The sequence below is a fragment of the Stenella coeruleoalba genome (genome assembly GCF_951394435.1).
Source record: "Stenella coeruleoalba genome assembly, chromosome: 4".
Lineage (NCBI taxonomy): Eukaryota > Metazoa > Chordata > Mammalia > Artiodactyla > Delphinidae > Stenella > Stenella coeruleoalba.
In genome coordinates, this window is record NC_137149.1 from 47087093 (window position 1) to 47114029 (window position 26937).

The 26937-nt window shown below is 34.2% G+C and overlaps 1 protein-coding gene across 3 annotated transcripts in view; it reads left to right on the forward strand.

The window, feature by feature from the left end:
- The window catches only part of SLIT2 (slit guidance ligand 2), a 398287-nt gene that overhangs the window by 253751 nt on the left and 117599 nt on the right, over positions 1-26937 (forward strand). For all 3 annotated transcript variants that reach the window (XM_079920024.1, XM_079920023.1, XM_079920025.1), the window contains exons 7-11: positions 1025-1096; positions 3617-3780; positions 5777-5915; positions 24300-24371; positions 24869-24940. In XM_079920024.1, coding sequence (XP_079776150.1) covers positions 1025-1096; positions 3617-3780; positions 5777-5915; positions 24300-24371; positions 24869-24940 — 519 coding nt within the window. The remainder of the gene's footprint in view (positions 1-1024; positions 1097-3616; positions 3781-5776; positions 5916-24299; positions 24372-24868; positions 24941-26937) is intronic.

A 26937-nucleotide genomic window follows, 5' to 3' on the forward strand; every position in this document is an offset into this window, starting at 1 on the left:
GTCTTTTTCACTGTTTTGTCACAATCAGACTTCTCCAAATGGAGACAAAAAGATATCTCTCTTCTAAATCTTACTAACTCTAAGTTTTTGTATAATTCATCTCTGCAGTTGGGCTGTATGCTATTTTAGGACAAGATTTATGCCTGACTTATTTTTAGAAATTCCATGTTACCATAAAAATAAGAGCAATTCAGGACATATTTGATGAATGAATGAGTAGTAGTTGTAGTAGAAATAGTAGTAATAATACAACTAACAATGCTTGTGTTAGAGGGAAATTAGGAAAAATTTGAACCAAGTGAGAAGTATACTTATTTTCACCGTATCTCCCTTGACCACCCATCTTCTTGACCCTAGCTTCAAGAAACCATGATCACTACACAGCACTAAACAAAGAACAGGATATGTGGCTGCAACTAAAAACCGCTAGAATATATTAAGCTTTTACTATATTGCTACAGCATGTCACTTCTTTCCTACCCAATGCAAGTACCAAATATAGGTATTGTTCTTCCTCCTCAAATTTCAACAGCGGCTGCTGTCCACAGTAAAGAACAATTAACAGGACTCTGTTCCAGGACCTGAAAGTACTGATTCTGTGCCATTGCTATGAGATTTCAATTGGAGAATTCAAATGGGTTCATTTACTCGTGGACACTAATTATACATAATACCCTTAAAGGAAATATAACTGTTTAATTTTTCCAACTGTGACTATCTCACGTTCATTTCTTAACCAGTATCGTAAATCGACATGTAGGTACACAGTGCATAAAGCTACATGGTCAAAGATACTATGACTCAAGTCACAAATTAGTAATAAATATTTGATGAATGCACAGTAATATGTTAAAGTATGAAATTTATTTATCGTCTTGTGTATAATACAGTTCATTCTTGATGCCATCTTTACCAGGTAATCGTTCTGCATAAACATAATCACAAGAGGTTTTTTCTGTGTTAACATATGGAGTGATCAATAAATTTTCATATCTAAAATTTCTAACCTTTTTTTATTCTACAGCACTCTCAACAATAACAACATTACTAGACTTTCTGTGGCAAGTTTCAACCATATGCCTAAACTTAGGACTTTGTAAGTAGCCACAATATATATATAAAGTCAATTTAATCAATGATTCCCCTTAAGTACTGTTTTTAGTAAGTAAAGAATATGACCACTAGATCATCATGGGGTAGACAAGGGAAACACCACTTTTTAAAAAGTTCTGGATATGATATTTGAATAAATGAACTATTATTCTGAAAACTTGAAAGCTTCCTTTTAAATGATGTGTGTTATGGGAAGTTTGGGGGAGGGAGAAAAACATTTACTTTGAGCTATTGTGGAGATCACATTTCATTAAGAAATGGAAGACTCCTTGATTGGCTGTCAGAAATGATAAATGGTAAATCTCTATGATTTTATTACTGTATGGCAAGCAATCCTAATAAAGCTAAACTGGCTCTCCAGCATTCTTTGTGACGTAAAATTACAGCATCACCGTTTAGTGCTTCTGTAATCAAGGTTGTGTCAGCATTTATATTTTAAAATATCTTTTCAGGAGGTACAGATGGACATTAAAATATTTTAGATGGATAAAAATGATTCTCTAATAAAAGTATTTGATACAGCTATCTTTTTCTCTTAGAGAAAAATTAATCCTCAAAGCCCAGGGTTGGGTATTTAGTTAAAGCATTTTCAGTGATAAATAGCATTTGAACTGGGTTTCAGAATCACCTTGACCTAAAAATATATATTATATACAACATGTGAGAAATGGTGAGAAACAAAACCAAGCATTGGACTTTTTGAAAAAAATATGCGTTTTTAAGTAGAGTAAATATATTTTGATAGGGTTTTCAAAATATTTTTGTTTTACAATAATTTATAACTGAAAACGTTACATTTATTTTCTCTCTTTAATCAAAAATCAGTTGAATTGCCACTTTTTAATGAATTAGATAATACCAATACTAATGTCATTTTTTCCTCACTAAAACTGAGCTCTTCATGGGATATAATTTCCTTGGAATATAATATAGCAAAATAAAATCATTCTAAAAGTAAGCAGGCATAACTAAGTTTTGTTTTCTTGGGGCTATCAGATTGAGACTAACTGGCAAAATGAAGAGCCCAGTTCACTCAAACTATATTTAATGAAGTTGGTTTCTCATTAGTTTTAGCTAAGTTTTTAAAAACAAATTAAATAGTATAGTGAGTACAGTGAGTCTTATTTTCTTGTGGAAATCCACTACAGTTTGTCTTACTAATCAGGTTTTTAAATTTTTATATTCTTTTCTCATTTCAAATGTGTGCACATCTAATTGAATCATCATAATGTACTTGGTTTCAATGGAAATATTTAGAGAGCAATGATGTGGAATGTGCCTTGTGGCTTCCAAAAGATGCCACTTTGACCTCCAAGCAAACTTCACCAGAGGTCACCCAGTGTTCCCAAAATGTGCCTTTCTGTCCTGTGGCATGCTGTCTAGTTTGGATGCAAGACAGTCTATTCCATACCTCCAGGCTCAAGGAGAATGTAAAACAGTCATCTGACTTTAAATTCCCTTGCTTTGGTTGTTTCATTATTCTGTATTATCATTGCTACTTAAAAATTCCATTTTTATGGTCCAATTAGCTTTCTGGACTGGGTTCCATGTTTTAATATCCATTACTGTTATTGGGTTATAATCGAGCACATCAGCTAAAAAGGGCTAAAATGGTATTACCATGGCATAGATGATTCTGGGAATGATGCTTTGATTTATAGCTTTGGATGTCCTTTTCTTTAGTTTGAAAAAACATAAAAGCCAGTTTGAAGTCATTTACCTAATTTAGTGGATACATTTGTCTGATATTTTATTAATGGAGAAGTGCTATTTACCACTTGGAAGGGATCCATGATCTGGTGTGGACCCCTGCCAGCGTAGAGGGGGCTGGCATAATTACTTCACTCCCAGCCATTTATGTCTTTTAATTTCAGTTCCTGCTCTTTGAGGCTATGTCCCCAAGAGCCAAAAGCAGCTAATCCCTTTTACTGCGATTAAACAAAAAGAAGGAAATCAGAATAGGGATGTGAAAAGAAGTGGTTTATATTGAATTATTATTCTGTCGGGTTCAGCAAAAAATGAAAGTGACCTGCTAAAAAAGTTTTGCCAGCAGTTGCCACAGAGACTAATAATGACAAGACTAACTGGTATTTCAAACTGGGAGCCACAACTTTTCTTAACATGCCTCCTACCCCTGCCTGAGCCCAGACCTCCCCATTCCTCCACCCCACCCCCACTGGCTGCCAGTATGTTGGGACTGCAGAGCAATTTGCCTTGGACTTCTTTGTGTCTCTTTGTCCCTTTGAATAGACGCAGGCAAAAGATTTTCATGGTCATGTTCAAGCTTCTGTATACTTGCTTAGCTCAGAGGTAGATGAAGAAGGACTTGAGTCTGTGGTTATAAACCAGTTTAATTTTTAGGAAAATAATTAGATTGGCATTTATTAAGCTTTAACCTATTTATAGGTAGAGACGAAGTTACATGTTATTATGAATGAATTTTCCAAGTTTTGAAATGACTCTTTTCTGTTTTCTTGCTTTAAACTTCTTGGCTCTCATTTAGTCGACTCCATTCGAACAACCTGTATTGTGACTGCCACCTGGCCTGGCTCTCGGACTGGCTACGCCAAAGGCCTCGGGTGGGCCTCTACACTCAGTGTATGGGGCCATCCCACCTAAGGGGCCATAACGTAGCTGAGGTTCAAAAACGAGAATTTGTCTGCAGTGGTAAGGGAGAAAGAACCTTTCTGTTTTCATATTCCTGTATGCTATGATGTAAGGAACTGTGTAAGGTGCATGCTTCAGAGGTTTCACTGTTCCTCACTAATGTGCAGTTATGCACTAATCACTCTGTGGAAATCCTCTGTGTTAGGGATGATGTCATAGGCTCTAAGACATTCGTGCATGGTTGGCAATTACTGATTACTTTCACCTAAGTTATGATGAAGGATTTTTCGGTTTTCAGTCCAAGGGAAAGATAAGAAATTCCTAAATTACAGTTCTGTTTGCTACTCATGATTTTACCTTTAAGTAAGAATTTATTTCTATTTTGATGTTAACAATTGCAAAAATGATGAACTAATCTTGGATCCCGGCTGGGAAATTGAAAAAGTAACAGAACTGTAGTTGCAAAGTGACAAAATACTTTTCATGTGATGCAGTCCTACCTAAGAGATAAATGACTAACTTTAGTAACAAAAATCTGAAAACAAAAATAAGACACCGGTTATGTAAAGTATCAATAGGTGATATTCAGTTAGTTCTTTCTATGTGCTTAAGCATCAGTCTAAGTATTTCACAAATATTTACCTCATTTTTACCTCCCTCATAACATCTGTCGAGAAATGTAACATTACATTAAAGTTTAAAATGCTGAGAAAAAGAAATGGTAAGTAACCTTGTCGAAGGTTGTAGAGTTAAGTCCAAGGATCTCAACCTAGGCAGTCTGATTCCCAATCCATATAAATTATTTCTGCTTCAGAAGTGTCTGTTCAAAATAACAATAAAACAAACATTTTAAATATTTGTAATGCATCATAAATAGCAGTTTCCTAAAGGAAGAGTGAGAAGACATACTAGTTCAGGATTCTATTTTATTACTATCCTTTAGACCTTTTTATGTATTTTCTCATGCTTTTTGTAACCCAAATAAAATTTTCTTATAATGTCATGGAATGCTCAGTAGGTCTGATTGCTTTATAAAAAATTAAGTAAGGAAATGACTAACAATTCGTTACTAACCACTTTTTTCTCTTTTCACTTTTTTCCTTCCTGTTTTCTAGATGAGGAAGAAGGCAAGTTCACGTTTCTTGTTTAGACTGAGACTATTTTTGTAAAGTGTGAGAACTTGTTGAGAGGGACCTGGTTAGTAATTAGCCTGTAGCTTCCTCCCCGGGTGTCACCACCACTCGAGCCCTTTCTCTGTAGGGCAGAGAGGTCTGACCCTGCTGCAGGGACAAACCCAGCGTTTGCAGATGCCTATTTGGTACAAAATGCCTGACAGCCTGTTGTTCACCATTTGAACAGTAAAATTTCAATACTGAGTAGTAAAATATATACCTCTGGGTAACTACTTAGCCTAAAATCTTAAGCCATACAAAGTCAAAAAAGGAATCATCTAGATTACAACTAACAGAATGACCTGATACAAATTATTACAACTTCAAAAAAAGCGGTAATTTTGAACCTACCCAGAAATCAAACTTAGCATCATCTATTTCCCCCACACTTATTGGCACATGATTACTTATTTAGACAGTTATGTCTACCAAGAGGGAAGTTTTACTGTTTTCCTTTCCTTCTTTGAGTTAAAGTAAGTTAAGCTACTTAAGTTCAATAAAGACCATGCTCTATCTAAGCTTATTAGAAATGAAATATAGATTAGTCTGAAGTTGCTGCTTTTTTTGGAACTCATAATAAATTTGAATAGAATTCTAGTTTCAAATCAGAATTTAACCTCTCTCACAAATCTTTCAAATTTTAAAAATTATCATTTTTGTAATTAGTTTTAAAAATCTCATTTGCTTTATCGGTACTGACCCCAAAACATACATGCATGCTTCCTAAAATATATTGTAGAAATATAGTATCATTTTATAATCAGGTATTTAGAGAAATGCATTTCTGTTTAATAACGTGCTTTGTTATTTTAGCTAAGTTTGTGTGTTTCACAATGATGAGATTGAGGAGGAAAAACTATAACTTCCGTTTGTTTCTTTTTCAGGTCACCAATCATTTATGGCGCCGTCTTGCAGTGTTTTGCATTGTCCAGCTGCTTGTACCTGTAGCAACAATATCGTAGACTGCCGTGGGAAAGGTCTCACTGAGATCCCCACAAATCTGCCAGAGACTATCACGGAAATGTATGTTCCCTGAATTCCCTCATATCCCCCCACCTCCCCAATAACCCAAACCATGACTTTCTTTAGGAGATTCTGGGTTTATCAAAGGCCAAACTGATCCATTAGCTTAGACAAACGTTTCTTTCAGAATTGTATTGACCTTGACTCTGTTTAATTAAATATCTTATTGAAGTGGCTAGGATTTTTCTTTCTTTTTTTTTCAACACAGGTAGAATTAAAAGGAATGCATTTCAAGGAAAAATAATACTTTCCGTTTTCTTCAGAAGGTGTTATTAGGCGCTTTAGGAAAAATAAGAGTATGAGTACCTCATTTATCCAATTGGTTCTGGAGATCTGCTTCTGCCCATTTATAGCTTGGAGTGGTGAAAAATAAAAGAAAAACCAAGCTGGGGTAATAAATCGTAGAAACAAATAACTAGATGATGTCTGCCTTCTCAAGACAACACGTTTTAAAATGCAGTTTCACTGTTTTGTTTGAACCGTTGTATAGTCCACCACAAAGGATAAAAAAGATAATATTATCAAGTCAAAATGTATAAGATTTTTAAATTAGTGAGCATTTTAGCTTATTTGAGCCAATGGCTACCTCCATCAAAAATTAAATTCTCTCAACAAAATATTTCATACCTATTTTGTATGCAGCTGCTGGATTCATTTCTGTGTCCTAGCCAAATATAAGTCATGTGGCTAAAACAAGGTCACATAAGATGTAAAGAGGACTACTTTTACCATCTTGGGAAGTAAGCATTAGGAAAAATCTTTACCTTAATATCTATTAACTAAGAAAGCACCTCTTAACCACCCAGCCTACCATATACTGTTTTAGAAGTTAATTCTAAATTTGAATTAAATAAATATTTTGGGACATATTTGGTTGAAATAATAAAGTAGGATCAACTTCTTTAGATAGGCCTTCATAGTAGGCACCAAAAAAATTAAGTTATTTTCAAGAACTATTCATTATTTTTTTCAACTGTTAACTGCCCTAATTTATCTTATATGAGAATAATCTTAATTCATAAGACCCACTAACATTATTTTAAAGTATTTAATATGTGCTTAAAAGGGTACTTAGAGAGATGCAATACTTGACACAGACAAAGAATATATGTATGCACATAATAATATTATTCTCATCAAATTTTTAATTGATGAAACACTACCTTGGCCATAAAAGACATTTGTATTTTTTAGCTGAACCTTGAAAGAAGAACAATATATGGCTTGGAAAGAGGCAAGAGACATTCTGCGACAGAGAAACATTGGGGACAAAGGGCAGAGGTGGCAGTGAGCATTTTGTTTTAGGGATTGCACAGTTGAGTCTAATTAGAGTAAGAGGTGCATGTTGAGGCATCATGGAAAATAATGCTTCAAAAACGACATCTCCATCTAATTCTAAAGCCACAGATTACATAAGGCCTCTCATCTTAGAAGATGTAATATATGATGGAGTAGATAGTAGAAAGACATAGTAACTGTTCCCACAGAGAAATAGTATATCCATCTCTCCAGGCACAAGCATTTATTAAGTAAACACTTATTATTACATAAAGGCAGCATGAATTCTCCACAGATCTCCATCAAGTGACATGCAAGTTAAAAGCTATAAAATGAGGTACAAAGTAATACATGTCGTAAGAGAGGAAAAAATAAAGTTCAAGGTTTTTATTTTTTTCATTAATTTTTATTGGAGTATAGCTGCTTTACAATGTGGTGTTAGTTTCTGCTGTACAGCAAAGTGAATCAGTAATACATATCCATATATCCACTCTTTTTTAGATTTCCTTCCCATTTAGGTCACCACAGATCATTGAGTAGGGTTCCCTGTGCTAAACTGTAGGTTCTCATTAGTTATACATAGTAGTGTATATATGTCAATCCCAATCTCCCAATTCATCCCATCCCCCTTTCCCCCCTTGGTAACTGTAAGTTTGTTCTCTGCATCGGTGACTCTATTTCTGCTTTGCCTATCAAATTACCAATGGCAGTTTTTACAGACTTAGAACAAAAAATTTTACAATTTTTATGGAAACACAAAGGACCCCAAATAGCCAAAGCAGTCTTGAGAAAGAAAATCAGAGCTGGAGGAATCAGGCTCCCTGACTTCAGACTATACTACAAAGCTACAGTAACCAAGACAGTATGGTACTGGCACAAAAACAGAAATATAAATCAATGGAACAGGATAGAAAGCCCGGAGATAAACCCACGCACCTATGGTCTCCTAATCTGTGACAAAGAAAGCAAGAATATACAATGGAGAAAAGACAGTCTCTTCAATAAGTGGTGCTGGGAGAACTGGACAGCTACATGTAAAGAATGAAATTAGAACACTCCTTAACACCAGACACAAAAATAAACTCAAAATGGATTAAAGACCTAAATGTAAGTTCAAGGTATTTATTCCAGAGGGCGTAAAGTGGAGAACAAGTTACAGTGGCTAACTAGAGTCAGAAAGCTTTAGTTAGAACCCGAGGTCTACCTATCATTTACTAGCTGTGAGACCGTATGCAAGTTACTTATCCTCTATGGGATTATCTCCTCATCTGAACTAAGTGTTGTCAGTTTGTAGTGAAAGAATTAACACATGTAGAGCTTCATGTGCTTAGACGATAGTACTCATTGAATGATACCTCGATCTCAAGCCTTCATGTAGGAGGTAACGTGTGCGGTAGGCCTTGAAGGATAATTAGTGAATGGAACTGCAAAGATGAGAAAAGAGCTTTCAGAAGTAATGAACCTTATCAGCATAGGCGATAAGAATGGAAATCCAAGATACTGCCACACAGGAACTCAATTTGATTGGTATTTGGTACCTGAGAGAATTAAGGAAACAAAGTTGGAAAGGTAGGTTGGAGCTAATTCATGGAGGACTTTGAGAGTATAAGGATCTAAATCTTTCTTTGGAATGCATTTGAACACAGGAGTTTGAATCTCTAAGAAGAATTAATCTGACAGCTGTGCACCAGTGGTTTGGCAAAAGGAGAGAAAACCAGGCTTAAGGCTTCTTAGGATACTATTATGTTGGTCGAGGGGAGATGTCATGAGAGCAGGAGCTAGTAAGTAATAGTAGGAATGGTGATGTGGAAGCAGCTATGATAGCTAATACAGAAGCAGAATTAATAGGATTTTGCCTTTGATGAGATGAGAAAAAGGACTCAAAAATGATGCCAAAATTTCAAGTATGAGGGCTGGGGAGATGGTGTTTATGGCGTTGTATATAAGAAGCTGAGGAACAGGACCAAAACTAGGAAGGAAGATGATGGTGAGCAAAATTTGTGAGATACTGAAATTCCAGTAAGATATTTAGAGACACTAAAATAATACAGACTATGATAATTTGGAACAAGACAGGATTTGAGGCAAAGATTTTGGAGTAATTAATATTATAAAAAAAAAAAAAAAAACAAGTAGATGGTTAACGCCATCAGATGGCCAATGGAAAGGAGAAAAACAGAAGAGAAACCCGAGGGAACTAAACAAAAACAGCAGAGGGCCACAATAGGTAAGGGAGGAAGGAGCTTCTGGGAAAAATGATCCTCCGAGTCAGATAACTCCGGGCGATGAACCAAGAGGAGATCTGAGAACAGGTCTTACAATTTGACCAGCACATTTTTCTTGAAGGATTCAAGATAGAGTGATAGGTAAGTAAGCCGCTCTTCAGAGTGTTAAGAAAGGTCAGAGGTGATGGATATTGGAGAGAGCAGACATGGAGTAGTTTGAAGAGTTTAGCTGAGAAAGGATTTTTTAAAGAAGACAATTGCAATGATAAAGGACAGATGGGTTTATTTTAAGGTGCAGAAACCTGCAGTCATTAGAAAGTCAGAGAGGAAGAATAGGTTTAGAGAGACATGAGAGTGTGAGAGTTAGATAATATATATGTGGAAGCAAGATTGTTCTGGGCCCAGGAGGGGATTGATCAAATCCTGATGATAGAAAAGGAGACAAAAATGCTGTTGCTGGTTGACAAAAGAGGAGTGAGTTGTAGACATAACAGACTGAAAGGAATATGAAACATTTCAAATGGTTTATCTCATGTAGTCTGTTTTATTTTTTGTCACAGAGCTTTTCTTACATTTTGTATGCTCTATAGATTCTGTATGATGGTGGAATTTAGTAGCATAAAAGTTAGACTGACTAATATGTCCCAATGAGTTTGTCTGTGTTGAGGTGGTGGTTCATCAGGCAAAGCTATAATAAATTCATAAGTAGAGATGAAATCATATGTGAAGCTCTAGGTGAATTTTACTTCTCTGATTATTACATTATCAGCTTTATCAGTAGAGCATCTGGTAATAAATCATATTGATCTTCAACTCCAACAAAATACACCCATTACCATTCATTATAGTGGCACAACTTACTAGCTTAGTGACTCACTTCTTTTATTACTCTTTTACTTTTTTATTAAAGAATCAGTAAGGGGCTTCCCTGGTGGCGCAGTGGTTGAGAGTCAGCCTGCCAATGCAGGGGACATGGGTTTGTGCCCCGGTCCGGGAGGATCCCACATGCCGCGGAGCAGCTGGGCCCGTGAGCCATGGCTTCTGGGCTTGCGCGTCCGGAGCCTGTGCTCTACAACAGGAGAGGCCACAGCGGTGAGAGGCCCGCATATCGCAAAAAAAAAAAAAAAATCAGTAAGATTCATAAAGTGTAGAAATAAAGTTAGCAACATCTTTAAAAATTTTTATACATTCTATATTTTTAATACATGATGAACTGAACATTATAAACTCCCTTCATATTTTTCATATAATGTTTTAAAATTGGATTTTACCAGTAAATTATTAATAGAATTTCTTTATTGAAAATTATCAGACATTTCATTCAGTAATGTTGAGTTGACTTCCTACTGTCTAGTGTGTCTTTATTCCTGTAACTATCTCATATTGTGACAAAAAGAAAGTATGTGTGTGTGATATGTAGCAGTGATCAACTGCCTGTAAATCTGGGTAGAAAAACTTGCCTCACCCTTTCCTTTTATCTGATTTGTGCTTGCAACTATAACTTCACACTGTGGTATGTGCTTAAATTTGTTAAGATATAGAAGGGAACTATTCCTTTAAAGTCAGAATTGAAATAATTGGAGAAGAAGGAATAGAAAAGAGACTAGCATTTATCTAATGCCTGCAGTGTTGGCTACTATGCACATATTGTAGCATTTGATCTTCTCATTGACCTTTGATGGGTGTATTTGTGCAATTTAAATAAAATAGGAAAACTAATGCAGAGGCATGTGTTAGATAAAGGTTGGTTTTCTCTCTCCAAGAGGCCTCATTATCCTGATGATTTTACCATGGTCCAGGATCTGTCCTCCCATTTGCAGACTAGGAATCTGATTTTGACTGCACTTAATTATTACATTTTGTAACTATATATCCATATATGTATATGTATATATATATATATATATATATATAAAATATATTTGTGTTGTGTGTTTGTCTTCACTACTAAAGCAGCTCTATGAAGACAGGAACTGCTTCTGTTCTAATCACCACTGAACACCCAGCAACAAATCTAGTTCCTGGCACATAGTAGGCCCTTGATAAATACAAGATAAATATTTATTGAATGAATGGATAATGTAAAAATTAAACATTTAAAGCAGATTTATCTCTGAAAGGGTGGAGTTATATTAAGCACGATTTTAAAAAAAATCTGAAGGAGCAGTCCATTCTCTTCCCATAGAAAAATGAAATGATGCTTTTTAAGCATAAAATCAATAAGAGAAATTTTAATGAAAAAAAGTTATGAATAGAATGCTTAATGAAATGAGCTAAAATGGGCTAACTAAAAATTCCTTTGTTAAATTCCCTGCTTCCTGTCCTGGCTTGGATTCTACTCTCTACATGCATCTGAGAGCAACTTTTTTCTGCTCTAGGTTGACCAAGGCAGTATCTAATAGGTACCCTCCTTCTTTAGATGTAATAATTAATTCAATCTTTTTACAGACATCTTAGACATCTTTCTCTAAGGTCACATCTTCTCTGTAACAAAGCCTATAGACGTTTACCTCAAATCCCTCAAAAGTTGACAACTTCATTTTGCTATTTAAAAAAAGACCAGGCTCAAAAAAGTTAAGAAATCTTGTAAAAAAACAACTCTTCAATTATGAAGTGACTAAACTGGCCTCAGTCTTAGATTTATTTGACTCCAAAGCCTGTTTTCCATCCTCCATCCAGCTGCAAAAGAAAGATAGATGTGGCTTAGCTTATTGGGATATTATAAAAGGGATGATTGAAAAAAATGAAGAGAGGTAGATATCAGAAAAACAGGACACTTTAAGAAACTTACATGTGAAGGGAACATAGAAGGAGCATAGAGAAAGACAAGGCATGAAGGTATAGGAATGTTTACAAAACTAAGAACTGTTTCGTATGACTTTATATCTACAACTGTTGTCTTCTTTCCTAGTCTCTATTAAGTAATTTCATATCTCCCTAGATATTGTCTACGTAGAAGTTATCACAGCTTAATTTGATATCCTGGTTAATGTCAAACTACCCTATTAGACTGCAAGCTTAATGAGGGCATGATCATGTCTTTTTTCCTCACCATTTTTGTCCCAAAACTTAGCACAGTGTGGGCAGGGAGAAGAACAGTACTGGGGTGGGGGGTCTGGGACATACAATCAGGAGAGCCTCCAAGCCTCCATTCTTCCTAGTAAAAGAAAATGTGACAAAGGAGTATGGACTAATGAAGATAGATGGGGGGAAATAGAATGTGTAATATCAGGTAAAATTAGGTTTAGAAGAAAGAAGTTGTTGCTGCCCTGGAATCTTTCCAGCACTTGGCTGCTTTGAACAGTGTTGGTTGGGTACCTTGTTTTCATACACATGGAATGCCTTAGGCAAGTCTATACAAGGCCTGACCCATGGCAACAAAATCATTAATAGCAAATTGATTCTCTATATATCAAATCCTCAGAATTAATTTCTTAAATCTTGTCTTGAGGTGTAATACTTTGAATGTGATGTGATAGATTGCTGTAAAGTAGACATTTAGTTCTCTTCAATCCAGTTATAGATTTTCTGTGGCATAGCACCTGTCCAAACCATTATACAGAAATTCCATAAATCGCGGAGAACTGTTAGTAAAAACATAGGTTGAACAATTTAGTATGTCTTGTTCACTCTCAGGTCTTACTGCTTTTAATCTTGGTTGCATTTTTCAGGGCTCCAAAGCTGGGAGCCATACAATTCTTCCTTTTATTTGTCTGAGAGAAGATAAGGAAGCGTTCAAATTTCGGGAAAGGAAAGTATGGTAGCAAAGTTCTTAGGCCGGGTCTTATGAGGGCTGTCTCTGTTTTCTAAGATGTATTGCAAATTTTCAGAAGTTATAGTATTTGTTTTGGATGTACTATTCAAATAGGTAAAATGGAAAGGGAACTCACTTTGTTGTATAAATTTATTGGACTGCTTTTACTCTGCTAGTAGTAAAGAAGCCTATTTCAAAGAGATTCACAGTATTAGAGGTTGGATATGAAGTTAGGAGTACATTTTTTTCCCTTTTGTTCACTCTGGATCATTTGCATGCATAACTATAAAGAAATGAAAGTGAGAATGATTCTTGAATGCTCTGATTACAAACTGCATTTATGATACTGAATATAATTTTAAAAATACATCTTTGCCCTCCATTTCTGTTTAGGCACTCTTCCTGTGTTTAACCCTTTTGCATGCTATTTCTGCATTTGCCCCTTCCAAAAGGGGCATCCTTATTTCTATTAAATAATACTTGCCAAATTTTGAATCTGCATATTTCAAAGTTTCTGTTGGTAGGGATATGTAAATTAGATTTGATCAACTTGTTGTTAAATAACCTATACTAGCTTATTAGGAAAGTTACAGGTACTCATGATATCAAGCATGACTTTTTGACTATTTAACATGCACTCAGGAATATCTCAGCTAATAGCACAGCTGTCATGCTGTGTAATTGGTTCATTTTCTTTTAATTATGCCCACATTTTGAAAATAAATTTTAAAAATAAATATAACATAACAGTTTGACTAATTTTTATAGCACATGTAAATTACCTTGACTTTACTATTTAGACAATATCGATAAAATATCTCTGAAGTTTTCACATCATGATTTCATCATAAGTTAGGAGCTTAGAAAAAGACATAATAATTTAGCTTCTTACAGAATGCAGAAAGCCAATTCATTGTTCAGTATACAAACTAAGATCACCACTGAGTTTCCTCACAACAAACATCTCACTTAATTCTTAGTCATTAGTAGCCGTGCTTAGTGTAATCCCTACAGCAATTTTGATAGTTCCAAAGCAAAATAGTATAAGATAAATTAGGTAAAATACATTTAAAACTAAACTAAACCTGTAGTTCCATAGACCATTATTGAGTTCACTAATAATCATTGGAGCGTTTTCATCTTTATTTTGACAAAATTCTCAATTTTATATGCATATCTTGAACAATCTTTAATTCCTATTGAATGAAATAGTAGGATAATCATCTTTGTAAAGAGAATTCATTTTTATTAAGAGTGTAGGTTCATGAAAAGAAAATTATTTGCTCTTATTTCCCTCAATTTACTTCCTTTTTTCAAATTTTACTGAGGAATAATTGACAAATACAGTTGTATATATTTAAAGGCTACAACATGATGATTTGATATACTTACTCATTGTGAAATGATTACCAAGATCAAGATAATTAACACATTCATCACCTCAAATAGTTAACTCTTTTTTTGTGTGTGGTAAGAATGCTTAAGTTCTACTCTCCACAATTTTCAAGTATATAATATTTGAAATATATTATTAACTGTAGTCACTGTGCCATACATTTGACCCTCAGAACTTATTCTTCTTATAACTAAAAATTTATACCTTTTGACCTTCATCTTCCCAGCCACCAACCTCTGCGACCACTATTCTATTCTGTTTTTATGAAATCAGATTTTTTTTTTCAATTCTGCATGTAAATGATAGCATACATTATTTGTATTTACCTGTTTGGCTTATTTCACTTAGCATATGCCTTCCAGGTTCATCCATGTTGTCACAAATGACAGGATTTCCTTACTTTTATGGCTGTGTAATATTCCATTGTATATATACCACAATTTCTTTATCCATTCATCTGTTGTAGGACATCTAGGTTGTTTCCATATCTTGACTATTGTGAATAAAGCTGCAGTAAACACAGAGATTCAAATATCTCTTCAAGATAGTGATTTCAATTCCTTCAGGTATAAACCCAGGAGTGGGATTGCTAGAGCATATGGTAGTTCAATATCAGTTTTATTGGAACCACATACTGTTTTCCATAATGGTTGTACCAATTTACATTCCTGCCAACAGTGTATAAAGAGTCCCTTTTCTCCACATATTTGCCAGCATTTATCTCTTATGTTTTTGATAATAACCATCCTGATTGGTGTGATATCTCATTGTGTTCTTCATTTGCATTTCTCCGATGATTAGTGATGTCGAGCACCTCTTCATGTACCTACTCTTGATTTGTATGTTTTCTTTGGGAAAATATCTATTTAGTTCCTTTCTTCATTTATTATTTTGATTATTTGCTTTTTTGCTATTGAGTTGTATGAATTCTCTACATATTTAGGTTATTAACCCTCTATCAGATATATGATTTGCAAATATTTTCTCCCATTCTCTTGGTTGCCTTTTCAATATATTGATTATTTTTCTTATTTGTACCTAATTTCACAAAAATTTATATGTATAATGTGTATGTTATATATACGTATACACACACACACTCTTTATATGCTTTTGTTGTTGTTGTTTGATCATTTCAGAAGGAAACCACAGTGCCTTTCATAAGAGAAACGTATAGAAGAATGAATCAAACTTTTGTAATATTAGTTAAGATGTGAAAATAAGTATGGTAAAATTATAAATAAATTGGTGAAAAAGAAATCTTAAAATGACTAGAGTGGTAAGGCAAAGCAGATGCTCCAACTGGCTTCTCTTAAAAATCCCAAGGAGTCTGAGGAACATTATTGCAGCAGACAATGGCATGTGGAAAAGTAACATTTTTTTCATGTACTACATAGTCAACAAATATTTTTGAGTGCCTACTCTGCATCAGGCATTACGGATGAGAGGTCACAGTTCCAGCTTTCAAAATGTTTACAATGCAGAGAATTGAAGCTTTACACACACAGAAATTTTAAAAGCTATATGATAAGTAATAAAATACATATGCATGGAGAAATACATATGCACAGAGAAGGGAATATCTTGATTTCCCTGGGAGACTAAAAGAATCTTGGGGTATGAGGATGTGTTTTGAAGGCAGAGAAATTGTGGGCTTTCTAGACAGTGGAAAGAGCATGTGCAAAGCCCGAGAAAAGTGAAAGAGTCATGTGTCTTTGAGAACTTAAAACAGTTTTAGTTGTTAGAACATAAAGTACAAGCCTAATCTTGAAGAATCACTGTCCTGATGTTAACAGGATACAAGGGGAAATTTTGAGCAGTGTAGTAGTATGATTTGATTTGTTAGTTAGAAAAATCACTCTAACATGGAGTAGAGAATCCACTTGTGATACAAACAGTTACATAAGGCATGATAAAGACAGGCTTAGCAGCAGATACTAGTGAGAAGTTATTCCAAGAAATGACCCAAGTGCTGTTGTGGTTGAGTCACTAAAAACTTCTACAGGAAAGAAATGGAGACCCATCAGATGTAAATAAGACCTATGTAGACTTTAACATAGAAATGAAAACAGCTGGGGCACAAAGTAGTATTCATTCTCAGGTGAATGAAATTGTCACTTTTTTAAAGAATTAAGTTATTGATTTATGGTTGTAAAATCAGCCAGAAAGAGTAAGTTGAAAATTTGTTTGGTTCAAATTCTACTAGTGATCACAGTGTTATCTGAACTTTAGGGGGAAAATGACGGATGACTTGGACAATAACTCAGTACAGGCATCGGGGAGAAGGCTAGTTGCTATCTATTCACTGAGTAATACTGTTAAACAAATGATGTATAAAGGTAATTTGCATAATGTTTTTAAAACTAAAATTATTACCAAATGGGGGACTCAGCTCAGTGCCTAACTCATATTAAGCGTCCAAGAGGTTTTAGTTATAATGAAAAACAAAGCAGCAAAACTTGCATTTGTCTTTCTTGGATTGCAAAAGAAAAATTATGAAAACTGAGTGTTACTGACATTATGAATCTGTACTCTGTGCCCCTGAAATCGGCGAGCCATGTGTCTTAGCCCATTTTTCCCTCTAAATCTAAATTATGTGATTCTGTGTATTGAATGTACTTTTCTTTTGCATTTGAGTGTGTCCATATAAATATATACATAAAAATTTTAACACTCATTCAGAAGTTCATTGCCTGAAATATGAGGTCAATAGGAACTCACACACACACACATTTTTGTTTTGCTTTAAATGCTTAAAGACCAAATGGAAAAAGAATTATTTTTATTATGAAAACATCAATTGAATTTGCACTGAGGGAAATGTCCCCAGAATGACATCACAAGAAATAAAATAAGATAAAGGAAGTGGACAATTTTCAGGAACAAGTCATCCCAACATAGGGATTGCTGATAATCAATTAGGATGGACAGAGTCTTAAGGCAAAAATGCTAGCTATATGCAAAGTATGTCTCTCTAGAGGCCAATATTCACTCAGCTGTTAAAAATATTTGTTAAACTTAAAAAGTCCTGGAAATCGCAATTACATAACAGCAATAATATTCTAGTCTAAGATAATCTTGGGTCATTTTATGTAGAGACATCTGAAGGATTTCAATGGCATGCATTTACTGCTCAAGTTAGAAGTAATATTCCAAAAATATAAAGTACTTACTTTAGAACTATTATGTAATAGGCAAGAGGATCCCTGATGTCAAAGTAATATCGCTGCTTCCTCCTTTACAAATGCAGGACTGGTGTTACCTATGATGAGAATATTTGGCTACACTCAGCAGTCCATGACTCAAAAACTAAAGTCATTCTGCAGCTCCAGCCTTCACCCCATTAAATCTGTTCTGTTCTTTGGCAGCTGTTTTTGCCATTTACGTTAAAAGCAGATGGGGAAAATGCAAAGAACTGTCAGTTTTATTGCCATGTATAATCAGCATCTGGGCTGTATGTTACAGGAACACTCAATCCAAACTCATACTTTACTGGTGGTGTAAAAACTTTGAGTTTTTCAGTTTTCAAATTAGAGTAAGGGCTCTATTTTAATCATGTTGATCATGGAAATAGCAACCATTTGTATTTTTTTTTCAGCCTCCATGTATGTGAATGATGCTTGAGTGTATGTGTTTAATAGACAGTTGGGAGTTATCTGCAAAACTGTTTTGCTAATTTGTTTTAAAATGTGTTTTGGAACCATAAATGTTTATTTCACATTAGAGATCAAGTCATGTGTCAGATTTATTCCTTTCTATAATCTGTGTGTATATGTGTGACTAATACATGCTATAGACATTATATTATATAATGCCATATATTATATGTTACATGTATACACATATATATCCTCATTTTAATTTTTTCCACTATTTTTTGAGCAGGAAAAAACGTACCATATATGTTTCTTTACATCTCATAATTTTTACCAAAACATTTATAGTAGGTTTTATTTTCTCATTTTTCAGAAAGAGAAACTGAGACACAGAGAAACAAACAGTAACTTTTGCAAGGTCCACAGAGCTAATCAGTGGCAGATTCTGAATTTAATCCAAGTCTGTATAAAGCTCATACTTTTAATCACTAAACTCCACTTTTTATCTTTATGTCGATACATATACAAAACATAAATACCTCTTGGGAGAGCTATTTCAGCTTTGGCATGTGGATGTTATTTTTTATAGTTTATCAAGATAATTTAATTTGAAAAATATTGAAACGAATGCCTGAGTATTGAAAGCTTAGTGAGTCGAAAGTGTCATTTAAAATAAACTAATGTTGTTTAATATAGTGTAAATGTCTTCAGAACTAGTTGGAATATTTAACTACCCAATTACACTGTATGTTGTATACTTTCCTGATGTAAGATCTGCTAATTGATAACCATGGTAAAGTATTTATATGCCACAGAGCCCAGCTATACCTGCACATAATTTCCAGGTTTTAAGTGTCCACAGTATTACAGCAGAGAGATTTACTGATAATTTCCCGTTTTCTACCATCTTTGAAATAGGCACCAGAAAAGTGACGTATATTGATAGCTATTCATTCTTTAGGAACTCTAAAAGTGTGAAGACATATATTTCTTTAAAAAAAAAAGCAGTAGAGAACAAGAGAAAAAGATATATGGGAGTGGGAGGAAAAAGTTCTTTTTATTGGTTAAACATACTTGTGAATTTTTTGATTGGAACAGTTAGAAAACTGTCTTCTAACTAAAATTGAACTTCTAACTAAAGTTTCCTTCTTGTTTTGATGAAGTGTAGCAGCAGATTGCTTTGAGATATACGTACATACAGCGATGAAATGTTTTGGAATTGTTCACATACATTCCGTGGAGAAAAAGGTTCTGGCTCCTTTTATATGAAAAAGTCTTCCTTTATCATATGGGGTTTATAAAATTTTCTCCTTCTCTTACTCAGTTTTCTAAATCTATTTTTACTTTGAAATTTAAAATATTAATTTTTTTTTTTTTATGAAGGGCTAGCATTTGGAAGGCTCTTAATTATGGTGGATTTTATCTACAGCAAGCAAATATATCTCAGCCATTACACTATCTCTTTTTGTAACCCTGGAATTTTTTGTTTGTTTGTTTTTGTTTTTTTTATGATTGTGGATGTCTGTTTCTTATACTTTTTTCCAATGTTTGCTTCTTATATTTTGAAACTGTGTTATTAGGTATATAATTTTTTTAACATCTTTATTGGAGTATAATTGCTTTACAATGGTGTGTTAGTTTCTGCTGTATAACAAAGTGAATCAGCTATACGTATACATATATCCCCATATCCCCTCCCTCTTGCATCTCCCTCCCACCCTCCCTATCCCACCCCTCTAGGTGGTCACAAAGCACTGAGCTGATCTCCCTGTGCTATGCAGCTGCTTCCCATTTGCTATCTATTTTACATTTGGCAGTGTATATATGTTAATGCTACTCTCTCACTTTGTCCCAGCTTACCCTTCCTTTTTTTTTAACCTTCACCTGAAAACTCTAATATTTTTCCTCCGTATTTTTTATAATCTGGTTTTACTAGTCCCCTCTCTTGTTTTAGGAGGAAGGGCAACATTTGTGATGTGTGTTGTTTGTAGTTTGTCAAATACATTATGAGGTTCTTGTAATGAAACACAGAAATTATTTATCCTAGAGACCTAGAAGTTTACAGGAATTACACATTAGTTTATTGTTTGTCCACTGAAAACAAGAAAATGGACATTTTTAAACGTTTTAAAACTTATGGTTTGACATCTATCAGTGGTAGAATATTTCCCTGCATGAGAATCTGTCTCTGTGAATGAAGGAGGCAATTATGTTGTGCCTTAATGGACTGCTAGACAGTGCCATAAAAACCAATTAGCTGCTGAGTCAATGTAAATAACCATATAAGCTTCGTTTGAAATATTCTTTTTTTGGAACAAGGTTGGAAGTAAATAGATAAATAAAGAAAAGCAAGCAAATCCATTGTACATGTCATTGTTCAGCTTTCTGTTGCATATGTTGTAAATGATATGGTTTGCCATATGTAGATTAAGTCATGGGACATTGCAATAAGGAATAATACCTGCAGTATTGCTATATTATGTTTGTTATTTTTGCATATAAAATTAAATATGTTTTCATCATGAATTCTCTTTGTTTTGTAACTTTTTGAACATGCATTTTCTAAAAAAATAGATGGCCCACTTATATCTTTTTGTTTTGTTTGCTTTAGCAGGAATAGTTATCAATGAAATTAACTGCAGATTCAGCACAAACTAAGTTACAATAAAATATATTTAAGGGCTTCCCTGGTGGCGCAGTGGTTGAGAGTCCGCCTGCCAATGCTAGGGGACACAGGTTCGTGCCCCGGTCCGGGAAGATGCCACATGCCGCGGAGCGGCTAGACCCGTGAGCCATGGCCGCTGAGCCTGCGCATCCGGAGCCTGTGCTCCGCAACGGGAGAGGCCACAACAGTGAGAGGCCCGTGTACCATAAAAAAATATATATATATATATATTTAAAAGCCATTAGAACAATTAGTGATCATTATAAGTATTCTAGGTTCTGAGACTTTAAAATAATAAATGAATTTTAAAATTTCTAAAGAAGTTTTTTAATTATATTAAGCGATGGAATTAGTTTGACCACATTTGTAAGTTAATGTTATTGACATTTCAGAAGTCTCAGTACTGAATATCTCATTTTTAAAAAAACTTATATTGAACAAATTAGTTGGAAATGTAACTGTAAAACCGGACACTTTATCAATAAAACGTCCATGAGGGTATAAACGTATCTGCTTTTGATCACCATTGAATTCCAATTATGTAATACAATATGTTGCACAGGGCCGGCATTAAATATTTGCAGATTGAATGAATGAATGAATAATTGCTGATTCCTTATTTTCAAGAAACTGAAATTATATTTACAAAAAGTAATTGTATGATCTAGTTTTGCATGACTGTTGAAAGAAACCTGCTAGACACTAAGAATTTTTATTTTTTCTCATATCGCATTATATTATTTTGAGAAAGTCTTTAACAAAATGAAATGATGTTTCATTGGCCTGGATTTGAAGAAAGTCCTTTAATCAAGAGTATTCCATCTATAGCTTGTTTTTACTATATTTTCGTCGATTACATTTTAAACTTCTTAAAATCCAACTACAAGAATGGATCACAGCAAAAAAAGTGTGTCTCTAAACCATTAATTCATAATGTTCTAATCAATAATGTAACAGTGAAATGATTAAAATATCCTTTGCTATACTTAGAGCTTTTGAAAAAAGTAACCCTTTCTTAAGACCTAGATAAATAATCCATATGAAGGAAATTCATATTTGCTTCATGAGATTTATTTCTTGTCTTCTAGGGTAAATCTGCCCCTTAGGGGCCAACAATCCGGTGGAGGAAGGATATGTGAAAAATAAATAGAATGAAGTCAGATAAGAGCAGAGGAGTTTAGAAGAAAATGCCCTTGAGCAGAGAGAAATATACAATTAACCATACCTAAGAAAGTAAAGGAAAGCTTCAAAAGGAGGCTGTGCTCTAGTCATCTTAAAATAACTAAACAATATTATTAATATTGATGTGAAATTATTAACTTCAACGGCTAACAATAAGGAATGATTAAGGAAATACGGCACATTTTGACAATTGAGTTGTCATGAAAACATTAAAAATAATGTCTTCCAAAAATTTTAATGATATAGGAAAACATGGATGATATGATGTTGAGTGTAAAGGAGTCAAGTCAAAATTCTCTGTACAGTAAGATTTTAATTATATAAAGTAAATATGCGTGCAGAAAAACTAAAGTAAGATTCACGGATCTGAGTACTGTAATATGAGTGATTTTAATTTGCTTCCTTAACATATTTCGTAAATAGCTTAAGTTTAAGTTTTTCTTTAATGTGAACAAAATAACTTCCGCTTTCTGGACTAATTTTGCAAGTTACAGAAAAGATTTTACCTTTTTGTGAGAGAGCAAGGTACAGAAACTTGGGGAATAACTCAATTTGGAGGACTAGAAAATGAAGCCATAAATAGAAAGAGAAAAGCAGAGCGAGAATCAGGAACATATAGAGTCACATCCAAGGGAGGAAGGATTGTTCACAATATCATATGCTACAGTGAGTTCAAGAGCAGTGAAGACTGGGGAAACCCATTACCTTTAGAGACAAGGAGGTCAGAGGGTGAACACTGAGACTGTTGAAGAAAACATGATATTGTAATATAAGGCCTTTGAATCAGAAAAGACCGTAATTTAAGCAATTTGACTTTACCTCCTAGTGATATTTTATTTATGTTGATCTGATGTCCATTAAATGCTTGTAATACATATAATGTCAAAGTATTACCAACATTCAATAAAAATGAATCACTGTATATGACACATATATATCCTATATATGGCCTCTCTCTGTATATAATATTTATACATAAATATACCAATATAAATGTATATACATATATGTGTATTTTTTATATATTTTTTTTTAATTTGGGCAAGAAAATGGAGCTCATGCCAGGTATTTCAACAGAGGGATTTAATATGACAAATGAGTTAAACAGCTCTAGAAAGTGAAACAGATTAGAAAGCTGCTTCCACCCCCAGGGCTACAGAGAACTAAGAAGTTGATGATATACAAAGTTAGGATCTGGCCCTTAGCAGGAGCTAAAATTAAGGAAGAGATGAGACCACTGCTGAGGACATATCCTGAGGCAGAAAAGGAGAGAATACCCTGGCTTCTCCCTTCGTCCCCCCTTGGGTCTCCCACCAGTGCCTCTCACTGATGAAGTCTCACAAAAGCCAGTTAGCAACTGAGCCCGGACTAAATGGTTCACAGGAGTCAGCTCTCTGGGATACAGAGCAGAAGCGAGGAGAAGGGATGGGAAATGTGTATTAGCATATTTATATGGGTAGAAATGAGGCTGAGAGACAACATTTTTTGATGGACTAAAATATTTACCAAAACACCCTGTGAAATATACTGTTTTGTGTCTTTCATAACTAGATGGGTAAAATCTTGTCTTCCTTTGATAGCAGAACCATGGAATAGATAATGTTAGAGGGTTATTTTCACCTCTCAGATTTTAGTGCATCATAAAACCACGGCAGTTGTGTTTAAATGCACTTTGCTGCAGTGGTTTTCACATGAAATATTCACATAATGGTTTGACAGAGTCCAGACAGTTTTACTGAAAATATCTGTAGCACTTATAAATTTAGAATGTAGGATTTTTGCCTCAGAAGAAGCTTCAAAATTAATTTTCTGCATATAACAATTCTTTCAAGCTATAATATGCTTTCTGTAGAGGAAATGGTTTATAAAATTTAGTGTTCAACCATAATGTCTTTTGTGGAAGAGTTATAGTTATCTGTAAAACATGTTCTACATCTTTTCAATGTTACAACATATTTCTTCCTGATATTGAAGTTAGCAAAACATACTCCCAACTTAGCTTCTTACAGGTGTTCTTTCTTTTATACAAACTCCAGACTTAAATATTAATGAACTTGTAATGCCTAAAAAATCAGATTATTTTTATTGTTTTTAGAGTTGCTTTGTTTTTATTCCCAATCTTGTACCACATTTAGGGCAGAGCACAATTAATTTTAGTAGTCTTTTTTGAGAAAAAAAAGAAAATATCACTTATAAAGCATATCACCTTTGCTTCTTGACATGGCTTGAAGTAAACATATCTGGGAGCTCACATTTCTATTTAAAACTTAATTTTTTTTTCATTGCAGACGTTTGGAACAGAACTCAATCAAGGTCATTCCTCCTGGAGCTTTCTCACCATATAAAAAGCTTAGAAGAATGTGAGTGAATAATATTCTGAAATCAGTGTAATTTTTAAAAATTATACAAGTCATGACCATGCGAAGACATCCATTCAAGTATGAATAAGTACTCGACAGATTAAATATTAAATGATGTGACTATCTGTTGCTAGTTCTATAATATTGTAATGTTAAAAGCTAAACTATTAATTTTTAAAGTTCTCTGTAATTTAGCATATTAATTCACACTAGTGTGAATTACGTGGTCAATATATTATGCAATCAAATTCTTAAATATTCTATTTTCAAAAATAACACATGCCATCTTTAATAATAATTTAGGAAAATAGCCAATAATTGATTTAAAAGTGTGATTTTTTTTTTAAATTTAGGATGCTTCAGACGTTTCATGTTGCAAATTTTATATATGTATTGATAGGTGCAAAACTGACATGCAAAGGCAATAAATAGCTTTCTCCTGCAGTAAATCTCACTGATATTCTATTTAGTTTAACCTAACCTATTTTTAATCTTAGCGACCTGAGCAATAATCAGATCTCTGAGCTAGCACCAGATGCTTTCCAAGGACTACGCTCTCTGAATTCACTGTAAGTATTGACCACATCACTGAAGGAAAGCAGCATGCACAAGGAATAGTGGCTCTAGTTTTAAATTTGGATTTAAGGGATATACTCTTACAGTTTTTTATTATGAATTATTAATAATAATTAGTATGAATCTTTAGTGAATTTCATCATTTTTATGGAGAACTGCTACCTGCCACTAAAATCAGCCAATTTTTAGGGGTATATATTTTAAGGTTTGACAGTTCTGCTGTTTAGAGAGCAAGAGTATGAGCCCCTTTTTTGACATTGTTTTCTTTCTGAAGTAAAGGGAAAATGTTTATTTTGGGGTGCTCTGGTCAGTGTTGTGTTGATAATCCTTAAGCCCATAGCCGCTGTCTCTGGGGACAATTACAGTCCCCTTTAGAATGATGTTGGGCGAAGTCTTGCAGAGAACAGTAGAAGATGACCATTGAGAGGGCCCCCCAACCCCTGCTTCATCACCTAAAGACTTCCCTGACAGACCAGCTTTAATCTCTCAAAGAGCAAAGATAAGAAGGTATGAGAGCTTTTTAATGTCAAAAGGACTTCCAGGGAGATAGCTATGTAAATTAAAGTGGTTCTGAAGTGAATTTATAAAGGCCATTATTCCTTCAAACTTGTACAAAATCTTCAGAAGTCCACCGAGTAGAGTTAGCTTTTATTTCAAATTTTAATTTTAAAGTTTGGAAATGAAATCTGGTATTTTTTTAAGGGGTGATGCTTAGAGAAGGGTTCTTATTGTTGTAAATTACTGCAGGGCACTTAGAAACTTCAGAAGTCAATGGTAGCCAGTGAGAATTTCAGGATACACATGTGTGATACTCAGATAAACACCTTTGGTTTATATAACAGTTTACATTCATACCAAGGGGAGGAGATGGACCAGCTCTTCTGGGCACATGGATGTTCAAGTTGCTATGCTGGTCTGCGCAGAAAACTGCAGTTTTCTTTGAAGAAAAAAATGGAAAACTATCACTTCACCTGCAGTGTCTGCCTAGGTTCATTTCTGTTTGGTTTTTGTTTTGGATTTTTATTTTAATAGATGAAGTCCAAGACCAGGGAAACAACTATTGGCAGAAAGTGTAAAGTACAGTCATGCACTGTTCTCAGGGTGGGCTGTCAGATTCTAAAATCGCAAAGCGCAATGCAAAACTCTATTACATCACCCAAATTGTCCGTAAAGTACATACCATCCTGGACAGTAATACTATCCAAAGTAAACAGAGCCAACCTCCCAGCCATACAAAAGGACAGAACAAAAGTCAAGTCAGTGTACAAAGTCTTGGTCCTTCAAGTATCTGTGCCTCAAAGATAACCATTAAATGTCAAAAAAAGAGAGAAATGGATGGAGAATTCTGATTTATATCTGCTTGCTTGCAGAGTTTACTGTTAAGTTCTACTGCCTTAATGATGTTGACACTTGTGGTTGTGAGAATTAAATGGTAAAAAGAAATAATAAGATAAATAAAAGAGTAATCATTTTAATTTTGTTAATTAATCATTCATCACAGTAAATTACATTATATTTATTAAATATATATTTATTATAATTAATGATTATAACTTATGTACTAATCTACATATATAATAAACTAATGGCAAATTGGAAAAGAAATGACAACACATGTAAAAGAACTTGTTTGCTGAATTGGGATCTTAGTCTTCAAGATCATAGCTCTCATGTACATAGTTCTTTTGGAAAGCTATAGAAAAGCATTATCTTTCCTTGTAGAACTGCATTTCAGTCAGGACGCTAAGTCACTGAGGAATTTCTAGTTCAAATCATAGCAGTACATGGAAAAGTAGGAACCTTTTTCCAAAAGTGGAATACCCACATAATGCCTTATAACATTATAAAACAGAAAAGCTAGGAGAAAATCAAATAGCTATGATATCACAGAGAAAGTCCATATATTATAACTAATATCATTTTCCTCTTTGTGTTCATGTTCTGAATTGACCTTCCAAAGATTAAATTATTTACCCCCTCCATAAGATAT